At 49.2% G+C, this 23,192-nt stretch overlaps 4 protein-coding genes across 7 annotated transcripts; 3 read left to right on the forward strand and 1 right to left on the reverse strand.

Annotated features, from left to right (window-relative positions):
- The first annotated feature begins 9 nt into the window (after positions 1-9).
- LOC117890337 lies at positions 10-3,436 on the forward strand. 4 transcript variants are annotated; one of them, XM_034795167.1, is made up of 5 exons: positions 10-194; positions 279-625; positions 692-794; positions 1,202-1,492; positions 1,658-3,436. In XM_034795167.1, the coding sequence occupies exons 1-5, from the start codon at positions 129-131 to the stop codon at positions 3,080-3,082; spliced, it is 2,232 nt and encodes a 743-aa protein (XP_034651058.1). In that variant the 5' UTR covers positions 10-128; the 3' UTR covers positions 3,083-3,436. The 4 variants fall into 4 exon arrangements, with proteins under 4 accessions (XP_034651058.1, XP_034651138.1, XP_034651309.1 ...); XM_034795247.1 differs by having other exon boundaries at positions 11-194; positions 695-794; XM_034795418.1 differs by having other exon boundaries at positions 14-194; positions 3,229-3,436.
- Positions 3,437-6,577: 3,141 nt separating this feature from the next.
- Positions 6,578-10,010, forward strand: LOC117890714 (tyrosine aminotransferase). Its single transcript, XM_034795793.1, has 4 exons — positions 6,578-7,333; positions 8,643-9,157; positions 9,225-9,518; positions 9,583-10,010. The coding sequence occupies exons 1-4, from the start codon at positions 6,979-6,981 to the stop codon at positions 9,937-9,939; spliced, it is 1,521 nt and encodes a 506-aa protein (XP_034651684.1). The 5' UTR covers positions 6,578-6,978; the 3' UTR covers positions 9,940-10,010.
- Positions 10,011-10,065: 55 nt separating this feature from the next.
- LOC117891238 (plasminogen receptor (KT)) lies at positions 10,066-10,979 on the reverse strand. Its single transcript, XM_034796628.1, has 3 exons — positions 10,838-10,979; positions 10,536-10,776; positions 10,066-10,466 (listed from the first exon to the last, which is right to left on the reverse strand). Exons 1-3 carry the CDS (start codon positions 10,925-10,927, stop codon positions 10,333-10,335), a joined length of 465 nt encoding a protein of 154 aa, XP_034652519.1. The 5' UTR covers positions 10,928-10,979; the 3' UTR covers positions 10,066-10,332.
- Positions 10,980-11,164: 185 nt separating this feature from the next.
- On the forward strand, positions 11,165-22,974 carry LOC117891393 (sodium leak channel non-selective protein). Its single transcript, XM_034796878.1, has 17 exons — positions 11,165-11,736; positions 13,115-13,311; positions 13,357-14,582; positions 14,649-14,761; positions 15,209-15,319; positions 15,382-15,525; positions 15,594-17,126; positions 17,192-17,323; positions 17,383-17,748; positions 17,858-18,608; positions 18,688-18,987; positions 19,071-19,265; positions 19,336-19,522; positions 19,587-19,841; positions 19,902-20,175; positions 20,241-20,403; positions 20,458-22,974. The coding sequence occupies exons 2-17, from the start codon at positions 13,164-13,166 to the stop codon at positions 21,325-21,327; spliced, it is 6,768 nt and encodes a 2,255-aa protein (XP_034652769.1). The 5' UTR covers positions 11,165-11,736; positions 13,115-13,163; the 3' UTR covers positions 21,328-22,974.
- Positions 22,975-23,192: the final 218 nt, after the last annotated feature.

A 23,192-nucleotide genomic window follows, 5' to 3' on the forward strand; every position in this document is an offset into this window, starting at 1 on the left:
CTTTATATTTACCATTAAAACAACAACAACAAAAACAACAACAATAACCCCCCACCACACCGCACACACAACAACACACGGACTTGACGCACTGGCAGCGCACTTTATACACCGCGGAGGTGACACGCATGAAGGAGAAGCAGGAGCGGGAGGCGGCACACGCCAAAGCGGAACTGGAGGCCATTACATGCCAGGTAAGTTGATTAGAAACTGTTTTTATTTAAACAAAATATGGTTTGGTATTTTATTTATTAAAAATTATTGAATTATTAACACAGAACACCAAATTCGAGGAGCATACAAGGAAGCTCTCGAATCAGATTGTTCGCTTAAACGAAAGGATTCTCGAGCAGCAGAAGCAGCATGCGATAACCACCACACAGCTGCGCCACATGCAGGCCACCGCTACCTCAGAAGCCACCAGATCATCATCTTCACTTTCCACACTGACTGTCTCGGGCAGCGCAACCACAGCGAGCACGGCCACAGCCGCCACCGAGGATTGGCAGCCATTCAAGCGTCCCTCTGCACCCTCCTCAAATCTGGCAATGGAAGATGAAGAGGGGGAGGTATTCAACAACACATATTTGACGGACCTAAAGCTGGGTCGTGTGCCAGATATAACGTGAGTTGGTCAACCTCCACTGGTATCTAAATTTCGTATTAAATTCTCCAATTTCTCTTTTGATGGCAGGGCCGAGGAGCTAAACTATCGAAACTCGCTGCAACCGCCGCATCTGAGGAGCACCTACGCGGCCCAATACGATGTGGGAAGCCAAGATGAAGATCTCAAAGTAAGCCCGAGCCAGAGCCAGGGCCAGAGCTGCTACATTGGCATCAGCAGCAACGGCAGCCACAACGACAAGAGCAGAGTTGCAACACCCACAAAAGCTAATGCAAAGATAGCGCAATGGGCACGCATTTGGCAGAATCGAAGAAGATAGAAGATATAATCAAACAAACTTTCCAGACTATTTATAAACAAAAACAAGCACCGTCCATAGAGTTCAGTGTAAGATCAGATCTCTTGTTCATCGTGAAGTCCTCTTCGTGGCTCTCTGTCGTCTTGTTTTCGTTGTGGCTGTTGTATCTATGTGCCCTGTTTCCTGTGTTCTGTGTGTCTACCACTAATCCACAATTTAGTTTTGTCTCCACCATCGATGATCATACTCTTCTATTGTTTTATTATTTCTTGTCCCAGGACGGACCACATAGTCTGGACGACAGCATGAGTGCCCTGCTCAGCTCCTCGGCAAGCACTGGGGCCCGCAAGAAGACAATGGGCACCCACTATAAGCGTCCTGGTCCGCCCACGCCCAGCAAGAACGGTGGCCGCTTGTCCTTTGGCAGCTCAGAGCCGCCACGTGAGATACTGCGCGAGACTTGTGAGAACAACGGCAACTCCAAGACACCCACACGCTTCAAGATGTTCACCTCGCGCTTTAGCATTGGCAGTAGCACCAGCGGCAGCAGTGGCCTGCCCCGTGATGAGGTAAGACTGACAGTTGAGTTTTTGTATGTGTTGTAGATTGTCTTTCGTCTCTGGTTTACGGGGGTGTAAGTCTGTTTCGTGTTCGTCTTCGTCCTCGTCCGTGTCTATACTTTCGTGTGGCTGCAGTCCCTGCTATTGAATGCCTACTGTACATCTAATCCACAGCGGCCGCTACGTCGTAAGCGGCCGAATCTATTGACTGGCATGCAGCGCCGCAGACTGCAGCTACGTCAGCCATCAAGTCCCTTCTGCACCTCAACGCCACGCAAGAGCCGCTCCTACTACGATCAGAGACGTCTGATATGTGCCAGTGATGCGGTCTCAGAGCATTGTGACGATGAAGAAGACGAAGAAGTAGTTAACAAGCAGGAGCAAGAGCAGGAGCAGGAGCAGGAGCAGGAGATTGTGGCCGAAGAGCTAGAGGAGGACGGCACACCGCATTTGTCTAACACTGCACTTTTGGCCATTAACCGTGGAACGACCCGCAGGCTCAGCAGCGATCCGCGAATCAGTACGCCCAGTTCAGGGTCCACTCCCCATGTGGGTAGGCGGAAATATCGAAACGGACGCGTTTCCCTTTGTCTGCACGGCAACATCTTTGCCAAGAGCCGGCCGCTGGCAAAAATCCCAGCAGGAAATCTCAAACAGCAGCGCACAAAGCTGAAACAGCAGCGGTTAAATCGTTTCGATCAGGGAAGGCACCTCCACGAGTCCCCAGTGGCGGGTGCGGGCAATCTCCACCAACAGTCACCTATCCCAGGCAGTCTTCTCAGGCAACATCACGCACCGACGAATGTCACCTATCAGCTGCTGCAGCCGCTGGCCCGCTGCGACAACAATAACTACAGTCCGCACAATCGCAACGAAGTGCAGCACCAGCAGCTGCTCCTGAAGATGGGTCAAACGGTGGTGCTAAAGCCAAAGGATCAGATTCTCGAGGATGGATTAATGCCAGCAGCTGCCACATTCAATGTCAGTGAGAGTGACACAACAGATACTTGGCACAACCAGCAGAGAACATCCAGGGAGAGCATTCAGACCTGGTTGACCGAATATACCGGAGAGAACGAAGACGAGATCGCAATCGAGGATGAGGATATCCATGGCGGCCAATTCGAGCGGCTGTGCAGGGAAAAAGAGTCGACGGCACCATTTGAACTCCAGCCGCTGCACTACAGAGAACAGGAGGAGCATCGAATGGTCAGGTCGGTGAGGCCGGTCAACATTACGGGCACACACAGCGCGTGCACGACCAATGCCAGCTGTGCAACAAATCTGACCAGTGCCTCGTCGCGAAAGTCCTGTACAATCTACTCCTTGGGGCACGTACACTCGGAGCCGCTGCCGACGGTGACCATCACGAATGTGGAGCAGCGGGTGGTGCACCAGGAGCCAAGAATTCAGAAGCTGACGCTGCGTGATATGTGGCACGCTCTCTGTCGCCTCAATCTTTCCGGCCAACTGATTGTTAGCCTGGCGCTGCAAGTAATCGTGATGCTGTGCTCTCAGGTGTCGGACAGAATGGCCCTGGGTGTCATCACTGCCATGGGATTGATTCTTGTGGTTATTTCGCGGAGCTGTGGCAAGTAGATAAGGCCAGAGGGAGGGTCGCATACCAGGAAGAAAGACACACACACACAACAACAACAAGAAAATCTTATTGAATAAAATAATCGAACATTCACATAATCGAACATTAATGAAAAGTCTCCGCTTTATTTTTGTTCCATTCACAGAATTCGCCGCCAAAGCGCCGCCTTAGCAATATGTTCAAGAGGAAATAAATGTAAATAAATGTCGTCGATTTATGTATGTACAAAGAAAAGTCCGAAACCAAACTAGAATTAACACATAAAGAATATAAGCAATGAAATGCATTAAGCATTTCATTATTATTATAATTTATTTTTTTTGTACACTAAAAGTCACACGAAAGCCTGAAGATACAAAAAACAATTCCGCAGAGATTATTATACCATGTACATGTATGTAAAGGAACACAATTTATTTTTTTTTGTATATTTTTTTATGTTTAATGTATATGAAAAGGATACAATTTATGTTTGTTTAAATAAAAATCAAACCAAATGAGACACAACTAAAAAAAAGCAATGCAATATCGGCGCCGAGTTGGGAGACAAACTTAACAGAAATGAGAAAACAATTCATCTGTTTAATTGTATGAAGTACATATGCATCTGATGTATATGGAACGGTCGGTGGTTGCTCAATAAAATGAGATGTAAAGCCGCATTATCTCATGTCATGTAAACCGAGATGAACCCTCTTGACAGATAAAACTTATCTTATGCTATTGGGTAATCATCGGCCACACAGCCACACAGACCGGGGGTAATGCTCTGTTCATTGGGCAAGAAAAATGTGGATCTGCTGCCACCCATGGGTGGGTGGGGGAAATGAATGCGCAAATTGTACTTTAGTTTCATCTTTCGTCAGACTCCTACGAGAATTGCCATTTAAGAGCCTCCCATTACAGCTAGCGGAACAGACTTCGAGATCATATCGCAGCAAATTGGAGGAGAGTGGTGATATTTATGTGAAAACCTCAAAGGAATGTAAGACCAAAACAAGTTTTATATTATTAAAAAGAAAGTAACATCATAAAGAATAAAAAACTTTAAACACTTCAAAAGCAATCGCGCGAATGCAACATTTGGTTAATAAAGGTGAACAAATATTCCTTAATCGAATAAGTTAAGTAAATCTCAACTAAAGCAACTTCCTTTATTTAAAGGTGGATCTTGCAGAATTGCACACGATGGCCGGTGACTTATCAATGGGATGACGCCGCTAGCGTCGTACTGTCAAGTGATCGAAAGAAACAGCAAACAAGAAAAAAGAAGTTCAAGAAAACAGGTCTGATACGGACAAGGTGAACAGGAGGCTCGCTCCGTCGTCCGACCGATCGACTCACTGGCCAACTGGCCTGACAAATCTGAGTGTATTACGTGTATGATGCAATGGCAAGGCTAGAGCGACAAAACATATTTTTTTGTTTATCGCGTAATGAAATGGCTGGTAAATGTATGTAAATGAACAGCAGATGTGAGTAAGCAGAAATCAGTGCAAGGGGAAACTTTACCAATAACAAAACAACAAGAGCAACAAACTATGTAAATAACAAAAACAACAAATAATGTTAAGCGCGAAAAACAAAAACAATACACAATTATATTTAATGTCAATCAGTAAAAAATACTTTGGATTTAATTACAATGAAAAACAGTAATAATTGTACATCATCAACCAAACACAGAGTTGAACTTTAAGGATAAAACATGTGCTACCTGAGGATATCTGAAAAAACCACACAAAAAACAAACACCAAAAGCCGCAACTTGCATAAAATAACCTGAAAACAGACAAATCGAAACCAGCAACGGAAACTCTAAACAATTGTAAACATTACCAAGCGCAGCAATGAAACTCAACAAAAAATGTCCTTCACAAAGAAAACAACAACAACATCTGAACAGAAACCCATAAGGGTAATCATTAAAACAATATTCAACCTTAAAAACGAATACCTTTGACTACAAAGATAGATTAAAACAAGTACAAATGATACACCAATAAGCCACTAGACACAGAAAAACACCAACAATGAAATAATTTGAACAAAGGATCATACCAAAAACCAAAGAAATTCGACAGCGAATAATTTATTTAACGCCTAAAAAAAATAAACATAATAAACAGAAACCTTCCCCAGCAAGAAGTCGTCCCAATGACCACAAATTAAGAGATAATCAGAAAATCGTATTAACTTTTTATAGTGCAGACTGAAAGATCGGACATGGGGTGTTGTTCATAGAATCAAAGTACATCCATTGAAAGTTTATGGGGGGACTGCTAATCGGATTAAAGTCATTCAAGAATCAAACGATATTCGCCTTCTAGTTTCGATTGACGAATTCAATTGAATGCCAAAAATAAATGTATTCCTTTGACAACAGATCGACTCCATCAGCGGATCGAGTTGTGGTTCCGTTTTAATCCGATTTGCCGTCCAAAAACCCATAGTTTATGGTTCCATTTGGATCAAAATGTTGTCCTTTTGTCCGTAGTATATTTTTGTATGATTTGGCAGTTCTTGAAATGGTGAAAAAGTGAAAGCTGCAACGCAATTCCATTGTGCATTCCTGTCAGACTGGGGGGATCAGTGTTGGTTAAACCCCGGGATGTCGCCCCGCGTGCTCCGGTTTGGATTGTTCTCCATTGCATTGCAAATAGATTTGATTAGAATTGATATTGCGTCGTCATCATCTGTGGAGACAGGTCCCGCCTCTCATGCATATTCGTTTATGCTAAATGTTCCACGATTACGTCAATGGAATGCAGCTAACCAGATGTTAAGTTCTCTAGGGAATTCAAACTATATTTAAAACTGATAAAGGGAAAGGAGAATCCGTAATCCCTTTCAACAGCCTTCAGTGCGGATACAACAAAAAGAAGCAACAAATTTCCCTGTTAGATGTAGGGCCCAAAGGGAAACCCTATTCTGCATTACGACTGCTACTGTCGGAACCCGATATGCATTATGGTTTATGGTTGATTGGTTGGATGGTTGGTCTGTGTGTGTGTGCTTTTTTTTCTAAATTTCGCCGAAGACGTTATAGACAACTTTTGGCGCATTTAAATGAATCGATGCGACGGCGATGGCTGTGGCCTGTGGCCTGTGGCTCTGGCGGCTGTTGTTGTTTATCAAACTGAAAATCTGGTTCCGAGGCAATATATGAATATTATTTCGACTCAAAGGCGAGTATTCAAATCAGAGTGTTAGGTCGGCTCCACGGTGGGTTGGTGGTTGGGGGGGCTATGGCTGGGGCTGCGGGGAGTGGGCAACGGTAGCTCCGATCTCCGAGCGCGCCCCGCGAGCGTTGTTGTTCTTTTGGTTTGGTGGTGGTCGGCCCTCTCGGCCGAAGTCAGGCGCGTGCTGACGAGTATTGGGTCCATATGGCGCTATACGAGTATATGTGCTATATACCCACCCATTGCCTATATATGTACGTATACAGACAGCATGCCTATATAGCGGCGACCGACCAAACGAAACGCCAGGCAGCCAGGCAGCCAGACAGCCAAGTCAGAGGCGATAAAAGCACCAAGAGATCACCGAAGTAGATCAGTTTAGTTCAGAATTCGCAAACGATCCAAAGGAAACCCCTTAGCTCCAACGACTTTCACCTCTAAGGCCAAGCAACCAACCAACCAACCAACCACAACAGACACCCCTCGACACTCGCTGAGCCCATGCAGAGACCGCATTTCTAATGCTCGTCTGGAACGATAAACAGGATACAAACTTTACATTCATTTAAGGCCCCTGGCACCCTGCAAACAGACGCCCAAGAACGCGCTGCAAGGAATTCGATTACCAACACCGCACACAAAATACCTGGCTTTTTTTTCTTGTTGATTTTTTTGTTGTTGAGTGCATCCAGTGAAACGCCTGCCTGGTGATAATGCCCAGCAGTGTTGCCAACGAGGGCTACCAATTTCAGAGGGCCAATAGCCGCAATCAGCAGAGCAGCAGCTGCCCGAGCAGAAGTGCCAGCGGTTCGCCAGCGGCAGTCACGCCCCCCAGCTGCGGCGATGTCGTGGACGAGGCCCTGGCCGAGTTGCAACTCCAATCGCAGCAGCAAGAACAGATGATCCAGCCACCGCCTGCTCCTGCTCCTACTGCAGTGATGGGTCGTTCCGGCTGGCAAGTGAAGTCCTCGAAGCTAGCCTTCAACACACACAATCGCATACGGAACATTGTCGAATCGCTGAAGATCAAACCAAATCCGGAGAAGCCCATGATACCATTGTCCATTGGTGAGTGCATCTTTAGATTTTATGAGAGCTTATTCAGGGCTCATTCAGCGCTTATTATCCAGAGAATTACAATTCAAGAGATGTTCCAAAGTAGTCCAAAACTCAATGGAAATGTACATTTTAGAGCTATGGGAAACTATTACTAAAGACACAAAATATATAGCTTCGGGGCACCAAAAGTCAATAAGACTCCAGCAACTGAAGAACTTGTTTATTTTAGAGAATTTTAAATGTATTTCCCATGTGCTGTGAGATTTATTTGAAGTAATGTTGAGGTCTTAAAGGATTGGAGGCATTGGCTTACCAATTTTTAATTCCGAATTTTCGAATTTTGATAAAGAAAAACTTGATATATCAAAGAATCCTATATAGTAGAGCCCTAAATAGCAGAACCCAATATGCTAGAATCCTGTACACTTATATTCGATCGTGTGATATGCACAGGGGGGTTACGGTTAAACTGTATAAGTTGTTGCCAGTTTTTGAGATTGAGGGAACCTGAACTCCACCCAGAAGTCTATATTTTCTGACGTTTATGCTACAAGTTTTTTGTCTTCTTTGCGACGGGGACTGATTTAAATATTTTTGGGTCTCGTCTTTGGCATAAATTGATGAAACTTGTTTGGACGATCACGCAGTCGAAAACTTGAGGCAGTACTTGTGCCAAATGAAGTTGTATATATAGCAAACACATATGTAGATATGTATGTGTGATCAGTATATGATCAGAGGCACACACCCACAAAATGTAACCAATCGGCGATGGTGGCTGAAATGGTGAGGTCCTCCCACTCGGACTATACGGAATACGGTTCATAATAATATGCATTTTTTTGTTGTTCTTCTTTGATGAAAGCAAAATCGGCGCAAATTTCTATTTTTGTGCTAAAATATTCCAGATACCAGATCTATATAAAAAGTCAATGTGTAAGCTTGAAATCGGTTTGTTGTTGGTTTCGGAATCGGCATCGGAATCGGTTTCTGATTCTGATTCTGATTCTGTTGTTGTTTTATATTTTTGTTATTATTATTATATTTTCGCAGCGAGAGGCACGCGCTCTGTATTTGTTTCATTGCGATGGGGAATTTGCATAAAATGTAGTTCCACCTGTTTCATGGGCTGGGGACTGGGGCCTGGGAGTCAGGGAGTCAGGGAACCAGAACATTCGCCGTCCAAGCCAACAGCCTGTATCTGTATCCCCGAGAGAGTGCAGGGAATTGCCGTAGCTATAGGCGGAAATAAACGGGTTATTCACCTGATTCCCCATTTGTCTAATCCTCTGCTCCACCTTTTTCTCATGCTTTGCAGGTGATCCCACAACCTTTGGTAACCTGAAGGCCGCCGATGAGACCATGAAGGCGGTGCTGCATTCCCTGGAGAGCGGCAAATTCAATGGCTATGCCCACACCCAGGGCCATGAGGCATCGCGTCAGGCAGTGGCCCAGTACAGTGCCCACCAGCGGCCGGAGGGCGCCATCGAGACGAGCGATGTGGTGCTGTGCAGTGGCTGCTCCTCAGCTCTGGAGTACTGCATACTGGCGCTGGCCGATCGCGGCCAGAATGTGCTGATACCGCGGCCGGGCTTTTGTTTGTACCACACGCTGGCCGAGGGCCTGGACATTGAGGTGCGCTACTATGATCTGCTGCCGGAGCAGCAGTGGCGCGCCGATCTCGTGCAGCTGGAGAGCCTGATTGATGAGAATACGGCCGCCCTGCTGATCAACAACCCCAGCAATCCCTGTGGCAGTGTCTTCGATGAGAAGCATCTCCGGCAGCTGATAGCCATCTGTGAGCGTCACTATCTGCCCATCATAGCCGATGAGGTGAGTGCTCTCGGCCCGATATGCCTATCAGCCATAGCTCTAATAGCTCTGTTTATCCCTGATCTAGATCTATGAGCACTTTGTGTTCCCGGGCTCCAAGCATTTGGCCGTGAGCAGCCTCACCCGTGAGGTGCCTGTCCTGTCGTGTGGCGGCCTCACCAAGCGCTTCCTAGTGCCAGGCTGGCGCATGGGCTGGATCATTGTCCACGATCGCAAGCAGCGGCTGGGCAATGCCGTCATTGGCCTGAAGAACATGTGTGGCCGCATCCTTGGCTCAAACACCATCATCCAGGGCGCACTGCCCGAGATTTTGGCCAAGACACCGCAGTCCTACTTTGATGGCGTGATCGAGGTGCTCTACGTAAGTTGCACGCCTCCTGACTCTGTCCTGGGCTAACATATGGCTTCGTTCTCTTTTTCCACAGTCGAATGCCACTTTGGCCTACAAAATGCTGAAACAAGTGCGCGGCCTCAATCCTGTGATGCCGAATGGGGCCATGTACATGATGATTGGCGTTAGCATCGAACGCTTTCCGGCCTTCAAGGACGACACCCACTTTGTCCAGGAGCTGGTCAACGAGCAGAGTGTCTTCTGTCTGCCCGGCAGCTGCTTCGAGTATCCCGGCTATGTGCGAATTGTGCTGACAGTGCCGCTGGCCATGATCGAGGAGGCATGCGCACGCATAGCCGAGTTCTGTGACCGTCACTACAAGAAGGATTCATCCCACTCAAGCAGCTTCATTGAGCATGTCCTGCTGGACGAGGACGAGCTCAACTTCTGAAGCTCTGCTGAGCTGATGCTCCAATGGTTGAGTGTGTGCGTGGGATCAAAACACTTTTATTAGATGATCTAGACTACATATAAGTGTATATACTATATCCAATATAAGGAGTATTGTCTCAAAAAATTGCTGAAAACATTGAAGCGCCGTCCCCGCCGTTGGAGCGTCTACGGAACGAGAGTTGGGGGAGGGCAATGGTAGAGAGCAAGTAAATTGTGGCTAAGTAACTGGTCAATACTTATAAATATAGAAAGAGAGGAGGAGTAGGAGCAGAAGAAGGAGTAGGAGTAGGTATAAGTGTACAGCCCCAACCAGAGCTGAATATATTGTAGCCCAGCTGTTGGCTGTGGGGCTGTAGCTAGGGGCAGCCTTGTTGCCTCTCTCTCTCGCTCTCTACATGTGATGCGGATGCATTTTCTTCTCCATTTCATTCTCCATGCGCGCCTCATCTATGCTAGCCACAGAGGGCAGACCGCCCGGCCAGTGCAGCAGCTCCTGTTCGTGCTCCATTATCATGTTGGCCTCGGCTATGGCGAAGAGAGAGAGTGGAGACAGTAGGGTAGTGGGCCAAATGGAATGGATCGGGGCACACGTACCTTGAATGCGATGCAGCTTGCTGCCATAGGCCCAGTCCGTGTAGTAGCCCATGACAAAGGTGAGTGGCAGGAGTGGCGCCAGCGCCGAGAGGCGTTTCGCACGCTGATAGTAGCTGGCACAGCCGTAGATGGCACTCAAGTAGAAGCCGCCCAGCCAGTAGAAGAGCTCCCTGTGCTGGGCAATGGCCAAGGCCTGTTCCCGCTGCTTGATCTGGTAGTGCATCTGTATCCAGCGCTCCATCTACATGCGCACCGACACATTTGTTATGTAAAGCTGGGAGCGGGACTCACTGTGGACTCACCTTGAGCTCCTGGCAACGGCGATACGCTGGGTCATCGTGCTCGGGATGGCCACTGCCGGAGGTTTTCTTGCACGAGGCCGTGGCGCCCATTTCTTTATTGGTCTGTTGTTGGTCCTTGCTCCTTGGGATGACTGCCTGCCGCCCTGGTCCACCGTCTGGTCTGGCCACTGGGACAGAGCTGCCACTCTGTCGCACTGTCATCGACCCGGTGGCACAGCGCAGGCGCCATCTCGCTTGGGGGTTGCTCTTTGACAAGCTGGAACCCAGCGCCCCACCGCACCGCAACTGCTCAACTGCAGAGCTGTCAGAGTTTAGTTGGCTGACTGTGGCACTGCCTGACTGACTGGCCCCCCGAGTCCACGTCCACGTCCACGTCCAAGTGAAGTCCGAAAGTCCGTAGGTCCGTGTGTCCGCCTTCGCCCTCGGCGCGTGTTTTAGTACAAAGAAAAATTAAAAAAGAGGCACCACAAGGAGCCCACTGGGAGCACACAATAGCGGAGCAACTTCAACTCCAATCGAATACAAAAACATCCAGAGCCCAGGTCTGGACGGGACACATCTCCACATACGCGCGTGGCCTTCGATCGTTCGTTCCGTTCCGTTCCGCTTGTTGTTTGTTGTATCATCCTGCTGCTGGCTGGTGGGTGCGTTTTTGTTTGATTAGCCAGCCAGCTAGCTGGGGTGGCGAGACTGCTGCTAGCACCCAATGTGGGGCAACTCACAAATGTGGCTTCTGTGATAGAAAATCGCGCGAAATTCGCTCTCCTCCGCCGTCTTCGTCTTCGTCTCCGTCTCCTTTGCCAGCCCCAATTCTGTACTTCAATCCATACATAAATCTTAAACGCTCGGACCGACACACGGCAACCAAAAGGCCACACATACCGCCACATACGCGAAAAGTGAGTAAAAGTGCCTGACGAGTGGGGCGGGTGGCGGTTGCTGCTGTTGCAGTTGCAGTTGCAGCTGCAGCTGCTGATTTTGATACGGTATGGGATGGGATGGGATGGGCTACGGCTAAACTTTGGCTAAACTGTGGCTATACGGGCCATACGAATATGTGAATGGATGTGGCTATACATATATGTGTATGCAGGTGTTGGTAATGACAATGGGGCTACAGAGAGAGCAAGAGCGAGAGAGCGGACGCGAGAGAGAGAGCGAGAAGGTGAGGCTCGGCTCGGCTCTGATGTATGTATAAGTATATGTACATTCAGATGGGTCTGCCTCTGCTCCTTTTGGGGGTTGCAAATGTGCTCCCATCTCCCCAAAACTGCCACCCACTACTGCGAATGTTTCGGTCTGAGTCCGTGAATGGTTCTGGTGGTTGCTTGTCTGCCAGTGTGAGTGCGAGTGGGTGGTGGCTGATTGCACACGAGTGGCTGGGATGAGTGTGGCTCGCTGTGGGGCTGTGGGGCTGTCTCTGGGTGAGTGCACCTTCGTAGTGTGCCACTGCCGCTACCTACCTTGGCAGCTGTTCGAAATGTAAATATTGACAAAGGTCTTCGGTCTAATTGCCGCCCGTGTGCCGCCCCACTCATCCACTCTGCCGCCGAATCGTGTGTTCCGAGCGCAAAAATATCTACAAAATATCTAAATGCAAATGATTCACTTTTGTCTCTGGCACTTGCCAAAAAAATGTAGCAGGGAGCACTCAAAACAAGTGGCAGCTTCTTCAGCTGACTTAATCATACAAAATGTGGGATAAAATGTGGGAAATAAATCTATGATTCAATGGAAAAACATAAAAAGATTTTAATGGATGGAAAAGCTAAAGACTACAAATGAAAAAACAGATTCTATGGAATTAAATATTTTTATGGAATTTCTCGCACAAAAAGTAAGGAAAGCATTTAAGAACCTTTTGAGTACTTTGTTCCCATCACAGCCATAGGATATAGTCAACCGATTTGTTCTTTTTTGTTTGTCTGAGCTATGCAGAGTCATATAACCCAAGAGAGTCGAGAGTTTGGCTCGATTATCTGCGGTCATACAAAAGTTTTCCATACAAAAACTAGCTGTTTGATCATTAGTTCCTATGGCAGTTGCCGAAGTTTTCTTGGATTATTTTCAGTAGCAAAAAAGACTTTGCAACATTGTATTTTCCATGGAATTGGCCGGGTGCATATGGGGACAGAATATAAATCCTTGTACCATATTTTCACAGAGTCTTTCTTCATGCTTGATAATTATGTATTGGATTATGGTGGGGGCAGGGTCTGAATGCACTTAAATTGTACTTACTAATCCAACTTTTTGCTTCTCTTTTCTTGTTTGCAGCGACAATAATAAGCTACGGACCGACCAGGGGGCAGGATGCGCCGCTTGAATGATTGACCGCCTTCAGATTCGTCGCTTGGGTGCAGCTGCTAGAAACAAACGCGCAGGAGGAGGAGGAGGCGGTGCAGGGCAGGGCGTAGCAGCAGCAGCAGCCGGAGCAGGAGCAGGAACAGGAGGAGGAGCAGTTGCAGGTGCAGGTGCATCTGGTGCAGCAGCAGCAGCGGCATCAGCAGGAGCAGCAGCAGGAGCTAGTGGCAGTGGCAGTGGCACCGGCGGAGGAGGAATCCCTACCAGCAGCAGCAGCGGCGGCGTCGGCGGCGGCAGCTTCCATTCCCGTTCGCATTCGGCTAGCGGCATTAATACGCCGGCAACGGCCAGCACCAGCTCTTCCAGCGGAAACAGCTTGACTCCCCAGCAGCAGCAGCAGCAACAGCAGCAACAGCAGCAGCAGCAGCAGCATCCGCACGCAGCGCACGCTCATCCTCCACATTCCCATCCGCACCACCATCCACACCCGCATCCACACACACATCCACACCATCATCCGCATCCACATCCACATCCCCTGCACTCCCATCCCCACCAGCATCCACATACCCATCCCCATCCACATCCACACCTGCGGCACACGCAGCAGGCGGCGACCGGCAGCCAGTTCACCTTCAATCCCTCGCCCGGCAGCAGTCCTGGCAACGGACTGCCAGGAGCTCGCCAGGATGCGGCCAGCGCGCTCAACAGTCCAACGACCATTGTGAACTCGGGCAGCGGGAGCGGCGGCGGCAGCAGCACCCTCGCCTACGGGATGCAGCAGCCGCTGCAGCAGCAGCAGCAGGCCGGCGGCTCATCGACCACGGCGGCCCCATCCACCACGGGGCTGGGCAGCAGCCAGGCCGCCAGCAGTGGGCACAATAATGGCGCCGGACTCGGTATTGGTCTCGGTATGGGGCCGGCCGCCGGAGGAGTCGGAGTCGTGGGCGGCGGCGGCGGCGGTGGCGGTGGCCTCAATCTGCTCGGCGGCATCGGTGGCCTTGGCGGCATGGGTGTGGGCATGGGCGGCAGTGCCGCCGCCGCCGGCCTGGGCATCTGCGGTGGCATTAGCAGCACCGTCGGCAGTGCGGCCATTACGGGAGTGCCGCCCATCGGCCTGGGCATTGCGACCGGCATTGGGAACAAGATCATGCTGGGACGCAAACAGAGCCTCAAGGGCGGCGAGCCCTTCCTGGCCGACTACGGGCCGGAGGAGTCACTTAATGAGAGCGCCGACATCGAGTGGGTCAACAAGCTGTGGGTGCGCCGCCTGATGCGTCTCTGTGCCTTGGTCTCGCTGACCTCCGTATCCCTAAACACGCCCAAAACCTTCGAGCGTTACCCGTCGCTGCAGTACATCACATTCGTCTCGGACACGGCCGTCACGCTGCTCTTCACCGCCGAAATGATAGCCAAAATGCACATAAGAGGTGTGCTCCATGTAAGCACATTTGTTCCCACATATTTTTGGTAGCTTGAGATCTAATCCCGCATCCCGTATTGACAGGGTGAGGTGCCTTACCTGAAGGATCATTGGTGCCAGTTTGATGCTTCCATGGTGAGCTTCCTGTGGATCTCCATAATACTGCAGATCTTCGAGGTGCTCGAGATAGTTCCCAAGTGAGTGTGCTCCTCTAAGTTATTCTTAATGCTTTATAAGCGAGTGCCAGTCGCGTGTGCCAGTCGCGTGTGCTGATGCTCGTTGCTAACACTCGTTGCAGTCACTCGTTGTAATCACTAATTTTCATAATATATATTTTGTATCTTGTATCCCAAATTTAAGAGATATATCCATGTGATATAGCGAGTGGATACTCGTTGCAAACACTCGTTGTAAACACTCGCTGTAAATACTAATCTTCATTCAATTTCCTTATCTTATATCCCACATTCAAGAGATATTCAAGAGATATCCATGTGAAATATCGAGTGGTTACTCGTTACAATAACTCGTTGCACTCACTCGTTGTAATCACCAAATTGTATTCAAATGTACATATTTGGTACCGCCATCGTACGAAATATAGCACAGACCATTTCTCACATGCATTTCTCTGATTTCTTTAGGTTTTCCTACCTCTCCATTATGCGTGCCCCAAGGCCACTGATAATGATCCGCTTCCTGCGTGTCTTCCTTAAGTTTAGCATGCCCAAGAGTCGCATCAATCAGATCTTCAAGTGAGTTATCTTCACACGCCCCAAGGACTACTAATTCCATACCGTTTCTTCTCTCTAAACAGACGATCGAGCCAACAGATATACAATGTAACGCTATTCTTCCTGTTCTTCATGTCCCTCTACGGACTGCTGGGCGTGCAGTTCTTTGGCGAGCTGAAAAATCACTGTGTGATGAACAATACCACATATGATCTGCTGGGCAGACCGTGAGTATTCTCTGCAATAAATGCAATATACATATTTCACACCCAATTAATTGCGATTGGCTTTGCAGAGTTTTGACCATTAACTCGCTGGCCATACCGGACACGTTTTGCTCTATGGACCCGGACTCGGGGTATCAGTGCTCGCCGGGTATGCGCTGCATGAAGATGGACTTCCTTAGCAGCTATGTGATTGGCTTCAATGGCTTCGAGGACATTGCCACAAGCATCTTTACGGTGTACCAGGCTGCCTCGCAGGAGGGCTGGGTGTTCATCATGTACCGGGCCATAGACTCACTGCCGGCCTGGCGGGCTGCCTTTTACTTCAGCACAATGATCTTCTTCCTGGCGTGGCTGGTGAAGAACGTGTTCATAGCTGTCATCACGGAGACCTTCAACGAGATACGTGTGCAATTCCAGCAGATGTGGGGCGCCCGCGGACACATCCAGAAGACGGCCGCCTCGCAGATCCTCAGCGGCAACGACTCGGGCTGGCGCCTGGTCACCATCGATGATAATAAGCATGGCGGACTGGCGCCCGAGACATGCCATGCCATACTGCGATCTCCGTACTTTCGCATGCTGGTGATGACTGTGATCCTGGCCAATGGCATTGTGACGGCCACCATGACGTTCAAGCACGATGGGCGGCCGCGCTCGGTGTTCTATGAGCGCTACTACTACATCGAGCTGGTGTTCACCTGCCTGCTCGACCTGGAGACCCTCTTCAAGATCTACTGCCTCGGCTGGCGGGGCTACTACAAGCATTCGATACACAAATTCGAGCTGCTGCTGGCGGCGGGCACTACGCTGCACATTGTGCCCATGTTCTATCCGTCCGGGCTGACATATTTCCAGGTGCTGCGCGTGGTGCGACTGATCAAGGCCTCACCGATGCTGGAGGGCTTCGTCTACAAGATCTTTGGGCCGGGCAAGAAGCTCGGATCTTTGATTATCTTCACCATGTGCCTGCTGATCATCAGCTCCAGCATTTCGATGCAGCTGTTCTGCTTCCTGTGCGACTTCACCAAGTTCGAGTCGTTCCCGGAGGCATTCATGAGCATGTTCCAGATCCTCACCCAGGAGGCCTGGGTGGAGGTGATGGACGAGACAATGATACGCACCAGCAAGACCCTCACGCCGCTGGTAGCCGTCTACTTTATACTCTACCATCTGTTCGTCACCCTCATTGTGCTCAGTCTGTTCGTGGCGGTCATTTTGGATAACTTGGAGCTGGACGAGGACATCAAGAAGCTGAAGCAGCTCAAGTTTCGCGAGCAAAGCGCCGAAATCAAAGAGACCCTGCCCTTTCGCCTGCGCATATTCGAGAAGTTCCCCGACTCGCCACAAATGACAATTTTGCATCGCATACCCAATGATTTTATGCTGCCGAAGGTGCGGGAGAGTTTCATGAAGCACTTCGTGATCGAGCTGGAGACGGAGGATCCCTCACTGGTGGAGAACTGCAAGCGACCCATGTCCGAGTGCTGGGAATCGAATGTTGTCTTTCGCAAACAGAAGCCCGTGCGAATTATGAACAAAACAGCGAAGGTAAGGGCTGCTGGCAGCAGTCTACGCAAGCTGGCCATTACGCATATCATCAAGTGAGTATTGACTTATTTACGCATCCAGACAGAAGGCTAATCCTTTGCCCTTCTCAACGCTTTAGTGACAGCAATAATCAACGCCTGATGCTGGGCGACTCGGCCATGCTGCCAGTGGTGGGTACCAAGGGCGGTGGGGGCCTCAAGTCGCAGGGCACCATCACCCACTCGAAGCCATGGCGCGTCGATCAAAAGAAGTGAGTAGCTGGGCCCTGACTGCCCCTGCGTTTGATGTGTGTCCACTACCAATCCACAGGTTCGGCTCACGTTCCATACGGCGCAGCGTTCGCTCGGGCTCCATCAAGCTGAAGCAGACGTACGAGCATCTGATGGAGAATGGAGACATTGCGGCCGCCCCAAGGGCCAATTCGGGACGGGCGAGGCCGCACGACTTGGACATTAAGCTGCTGCAGGCGAAGCGCCAGCAGGCGGAGATGCGACGCAATCAGCGCGAGGAGGATCTCAGGGAGAATCATCCGTTTTTCGACACGCCGCTCTTTCTGGTGCCGCGCGAGAGTCGCTTTCGCAAGATATGCCAGAAGATTGTTCATGCGCGCTACGATGCGCGGCTAAAGGATCCGCTGACGGGCAAGGAGCGCAAGGTTCAGTACAAAAGTTTGCAGTAAGTTCAGCCAGGCGGGAGTTCCCCCACGCCCACGCCCACGCCCATGCCTACTCCCATTCCCACTCCACCCAGAGATGGGGTGCTGACAGTTTTGCTTTGCTTCCAGTAACTTTCTGGGCCTGGTGACGTACCTGGACTGGGTGATGATATTCGCGACAACGCTCTCCTGCATCTCCATGATGTTCGAGACGCCCAACTACCGGGTGATGGATCATCCAACGCTGCAGATAGCCGAATACGGCTTCGTGATCTTTATGAGTCTTGAGCTGGCACTCAAGATACTCGCCGATGGATTGTTCTTTACACCGAAGGCATACATCAAGGATGTGGCAGCGGCCCTCGATGTGTTCATCTATGTGGTGTCGACGTCGTTCCTGTGCTGGATGCCACTCAATATACCCACCAATTCGGCAGCACAGCTCCTCATGATCCTGCGCTGTGTGCGTCCCCTGCGGATTTTCACCCTGGTGCCGCACATGCGCAAGGTCGTCTACGAGCTGTGCCGCGGCTTCAAGGAGATCCTGTTGGTATCCACGCTGCTCATCCTGCTCATGTTCATCTTCGCCAGCTACGGGGTACAGCTATATGGCGGACGGCTGGCCCGCTGCAACGATCCCACCATACCGCGGCGTGAGGATTGCGTTGGCGTTTTCATGCGCAGGGTTTTCGTGACGAAAATGAAGCTGACTCCGGGTCCCGATGAGTCCTATCCGGCCATGCTGGTGCCGCGGGTCTGGGCCAATCCCCGGCGCTTCAATTTCGACAATATCGGGGACGCCATGCTGACGCTGTTCGAGGTTTTATCCTTCAAGGGCTGGCTGGATGTGCGCGATGTACTCATCAAGGCTGTCGGTCCGGTAAGCATCTCCTCAATCAGCATCACCATCAGCCCTCTCTACCCCTCCAACACTTTTCATGTGCCCTTTCTATCCACAGGTCCATGCCGTTTACATTCACATCTACATCTTCTTGGGCTGCATGATTGGCCTTACTCTGTTCGTGGGCGTGGTCATTGCCAACTATTCGGAGAACAAGGGCACTGCTCTGCTCACCGTCGACCAGCGACGTTGGTGTGACCTCAAGAAGCGACTGAAGATTGCCCAGCCGCTGCATCTGCCGCCGCGACCCGATGGACGCAAGATCCGTGCCTTCACCTATGACATCACGCAGCACATAATCTTCAAGCGGGTGATTGCTGTGGTGGTGCTGATCAACAGCATGCTGCTCTCCATAACGGTGGGTTTCTGCTTGCGAGGACTCAGTTTAGGACTGAGTTCCATAGTTTCGGCTATCATATTCTGTCTCTATTGTCTCTGCAGTGGATCAAGGGCGAGGTGCATACGGAACGTCTGGTGATCGTCAGTGCGGTATTGACCTTTGTCTTTGTGGTTGAGGTGGTGATGAAGAATATTGCCTTTACACCGCGCGGCTATTGGCAGTCGAGGCGCAATCGCTATGACCTGCTCGTCACCGTGGCCGGCGTCATTTGGATTATACTGCAGACGATATTGAGGGTAAGTTTTCAATGCCGCTGGCACACTTTCAGCCCCACAACTCTAACCTTTCTCTACACCTGCTGAACAGAACGATTTGTCATACTTCTTTGGCTTCATGGTGGTCATCCTGCGTTTCTTCACCATCACCGGCAAGCACACCACACTGAAGATGCTCATGTTGACCGTGGGCGTGTCTGTATGCAAGTCCTTCTTCATTATTTTTGGCATGTTTCTGCTGGTATTCTTCTATGCGCTGGCAGGAACCATTCTCTTTGGTGAGCGAACCCCCGCAATCCCCCTCGTTCTCTGCTCATATCAGATTGTATCTCTTGTGCACAGGCACTGTCAAGTACGGCGAGGGCATTGGCAGGCGTGCCAATTTCGGATCACCTGTCACCGGTGTGGCGATGCTCTTTCGGATTGTCACGGGCGAGGATTGGAATAAAATAATGCACGACTGCATGGTCCAGCCGCCGTACTGTACGCTGGGCAACAACTATTGGGAAACAGACTGTGGCAATTTCACAGCCAGCTTGATATACTTTTGCACCTTCTACGTGATCATCACGTACATTGTGCTCAATCTTTTAGTGGGTAAGTCTGTGCGCATACCTCTGCTAGACCGATCTTCTGTAATTGTTTGTCGACTCGTAGCTATTATCATGGAGAACTTTTCGCTGTTCTACTCCAATGAGGAGGACGCCCTGCTCTCGTATGCGGATATACGCAATTTTCAAAACACCTGGAACATTGTGGACATACATCAGCGGGGCGTGATACCCGTGCGGCGGGTGAAGTTCATACTGCGCCTGCTCAAGGGCCGACTCGAGTGCGATCCGCAGAAGGATCGTCTGCTGTTCAAGTACATGTGCTATGAGCTGGACAAGCTGCACAATGGCGAGGATGTCACCTTTCACGATGTCATCAAGTGAGTCTCAAGCAGAGAGTCTGCCTTTGGGGTATTGCATTTAATTTCAATTTAATGTACAACAGCATGCTGAGCTATCGCTCGGTGGACATACGCAAGGCTCTGCAGCTGGAGGAGCTGTTGGCGCGCGAGGAGTTCGAGTACCTGGTGGAGGAGGAGGTGGCCAAGATGACCATCCGCACCTGGCTGGAGGGTTGCCTGAAAAAGATTCGGGCCCAAAACGCCAGCGTAAGCTTAAGAGACATTTATTTTTGCTATCCTCTCATTCTCTGCCACAAATAGAAGCAACAAAACTCACTGATTGCTGGACTGAGGGCCACCAATGAGCAGCCCGTGATGCGGCCAAATGTGCAGGAGGATAAGGCGCCCATTGGGGCGGCGGAGAAGTCGGCCATCAGCACCATTAGCGGTGCAGTGGCGGGCACCTGTCCGCCAACCAGCGATGCCTTCTCGCCCACCTTCAGCTCGACGGAGAACGAGGAGAAGGATGGCAGCAGCAGTGCCGTGGCGCTGCCACACTCAGAGCCAATTGCTGCGGTTACCACAGTGCCGTCGGCCGCACGTCATGTGATGGCTGTGGGCAAACGGGCCTATGCCCTCAACCGTTCCGACTCGACGGGCAGTTCGGCGGGCCGCAAGTTCCTGGCGCCCACCTCCAGTGATCCGCAGCAGCGCTCGACGCTAAGCGACAAGGAGAGGCTGCACATCAGCAGCCAGCAGCGTAAGAAGAACTCGATGACCACACTGCCGCATGCGGGCCAGCTGGGGCAGCTTGGGGGCAAGCAACGGGGGCTGGGAGGCGACTCGGCAGGCAAGTCGGCCAGCTTCTTTGCCCAGCTGAACAGCGAGATAGGCCAGTTCCACTATCCGACAATAAGCGCTGCAGCCGCCTACGGCCATGGCCTGGATCAGCACCAGCATCATCATCCGCACCATCATCAGCAGCAGCAGCACCCACATTCGCATCAGCATCATGGCGGGGCCGGTGGTGGTGGCGCCATCGGCAGTCCCTCGGCAATGATGAGCCAGATGATTGGCGGCAGTGGGGGAAAGCTGCTGCCATTCAACAATCAGGCGAATGCCGTCTACGAGGTGCACGACTGGTGGCAGGAGCAGGTACTCTGCACCCAAACCAGCGACGACGAGATCTAGCCCAAAGCCGTGGCCCTAGATCACAGCTGGATTAGTTCGTGCAGTCCAATCGGAGCCTATTAACATTATAAACTAGTGGCCTAGAGTTTTATATACATAAAGAAATGCCTAAGTGTGTAATGTAAAATGTACATGTAAGAGTATCCGAGGCCTGAGAACGGTTAACACTTACCATTAATTACGATTACTATATATACATAGCTGATAGCGGATAGCGGACAGAGGATAAAGCATAGAGGGTAGTGGATAGCAGATAGCGGAAAGCAGATAGAGAGGATATTTGACGGAACAAAAATTACGGAAAAACACACACAATTAGTTTCTATATTCTGTTGTTGTTTGTGCGCTAGAATGGATCAGTCTTTGTTATAGCTTAAATATATACAAAGAGATATACAACATATACATACATATATGTATATAGTATATATATTATACATATATATGCAATATATGCGCAAAAAGGAAGCCTAGTGCGAGGTACAGTGCAAATTTATATAGCGATCGAACGAGCGAGCGAGCGAAGGCATAGAATTTCGTCAACTAGCCAGCAAAACAATTCACTAAAGCTAAAACTCTTATATAGAAAATTGTCAGAGAGAGCAACCCCAAACCCCCGCCCCCCACCCACCACATTCCAACGATGCCAATATTTATAATAAAAACAAATACTAGTTTCGAAATAGACAAACAACAAAAAATAAACATATGTATGCCGTGCACGCTCGAAAGGGTGAAGACACCAACAAACAAAAAACAAAACAAAAAACAGAAGTGAACCGACTAAAAAACAAAAACCAAACAAAATTAGTTATGCGATTTATATTACATATAGCCTCATAATACCTCATAGCAAAAACGGGTGGCAGGCAGTTGCTGCACCCCATACAAATACAAATTACAAATATACATACAATATAAGGTTCAGAGCAGCAGCTGTTACAGGGTAACAGAGCTGCTAACAGCCTGTTAGCGTTCCCCGTTACAACTAACCCTGCGTTAACAGCCAGCTGCAGCGCTCGCTTACAGCTCTGCGTCAACAGCCAGTTACAGCGAAAATAGTATAGACGCCACATGTTAATACAATTAGTGTTTGCTCGAAAGCATACATACATATATACATACATATGTATATACAGAATACATATATGTTGTCCCCTCAGTTGTACAGCCCTCTCTCTGTACCAGGGTGGGGCTGTTGTCTTACCTCAGACCCTATTTTGCTGCAAACGTAACACCAAAGATCGTTAACATTATAGATCATGTACGAGATATAACATGCATACATAGCTGCCATAGGAATACCATACACCATAATCGGATTGGGATAATGGATGATTGGAAGATACGATGTTTAAGTGAGAATAACTTTTTAGTTATTTCAAATGAAAGCGGAAAGTAAAGTAATTCAATCAAAGTTTACAAGTTGTAGAACCCAAAACAAAGTGTAACTCGTAAAGCGTAAAAATCAGATAAATCAAAAACTGTGGGTTCCAGTGTTGTACGGAGTCCTATACAGAATCTATCTATCTAGATAAGAACGATAAGGATAGTAACTGCCACGAAGTGTAAGCCTTCATTAATTACTTTAAATTGAATTCGCAACGCACAAATGTTTGCAATAATTGAAAAAAATATATAAAAAAATATAAATATAATTGTCAAAGCACAACAACAACAAAAAAGAAACCAAAACAACAACAAGTTCGAAGACTGTACCCGTGGGAAAAGAAACCAAAAACGAAACGGATAACAAACTCTTTTCCATTGCAATAAATCCATGCAAGAAAATATCTTAAAGTAGAGCGAGAGAGAACGGGAAATCTAAGGTGAATTCAATTATGGGGTGACGTATTCACCGCATC

This window comes from Drosophila subobscura, chromosome A, assembly GCF_008121235.1.
Source record: "Drosophila subobscura isolate 14011-0131.10 chromosome A, UCBerk_Dsub_1.0, whole genome shotgun sequence".
In the NCBI taxonomy this organism is placed as follows: Eukaryota; Metazoa; Arthropoda; class Insecta; order Diptera; family Drosophilidae; genus Drosophila; species Drosophila subobscura.

Excerpts from the sequence above, each read along its gene's own strand:
- LOC117890337 (XM_034795167.1), top strand. The coding sequence starts at position 129 with ATGAAGGAGAAGCAGGAGCGGGAGGCGGCACACGCCAAAGCGGAACTG. Across the intron at positions 195-278 it reads TGGAGGCCATTACATGCCAG|AACACCAAATTCGAGGAGCA; the intron begins GTAAGTTGATTA and ends TTATTAACACAG. Across the intron at positions 795-1,201 it reads GCCAAGATGAAGATCTCAAA|GACGGACCACATAGTCTGGA; the intron begins GTAAGCCCGAGC and ends TTCTTGTCCCAG.
- LOC117891238 (XM_034796628.1), bottom strand. The coding sequence starts at position 10,927 with ATGGGCGCCACGGCCTCGTGCAAGAAAACCTCCGGCAGTGGCCATCCC. Across the intron at positions 10,777-10,837 it reads GCCGTTGCCAGGAGCTCAAG|ATGGAGCGCTGGATACAGAT; the intron begins GTGAGTCCACAG and ends GTGCGCATGTAG. Across the intron at positions 10,467-10,535 it reads CAAGCTGCATCGCATTCAAG|CCGAGGCCAACATGATAATG; the intron begins GTACGTGTGCCC and ends TCTTCGCCATAG.
- LOC117891393 (XM_034796878.1), top strand. The coding sequence starts at position 13,164 with ATGATTGACCGCCTTCAGATTCGTCGCTTGGGTGCAGCTGCTAGAAAC. Across the intron at positions 17,324-17,382 it reads TGGCGCGTCGATCAAAAGAA|GTTCGGCTCACGTTCCATAC; the intron begins GTGAGTAGCTGG and ends ACCAATCCACAG. Across the intron at positions 18,988-19,070 it reads GCATGCTGCTCTCCATAACG|TGGATCAAGGGCGAGGTGCA; the intron begins GTGGGTTTCTGC and ends TTGTCTCTGCAG.
- LOC117890714 (XM_034795793.1), top strand. The coding sequence starts at position 6,979 with ATGCCCAGCAGTGTTGCCAACGAGGGCTACCAATTTCAGAGGGCCAAT. Across the intron at positions 9,158-9,224 it reads TGCCCATCATAGCCGATGAG|ATCTATGAGCACTTTGTGTT; the intron begins GTGAGTGCTCTC and ends TCCCTGATCTAG. Across the intron at positions 9,519-9,582 it reads GCGTGATCGAGGTGCTCTAC|TCGAATGCCACTTTGGCCTA; the intron begins GTAAGTTGCACG and ends CTTTTTCCACAG.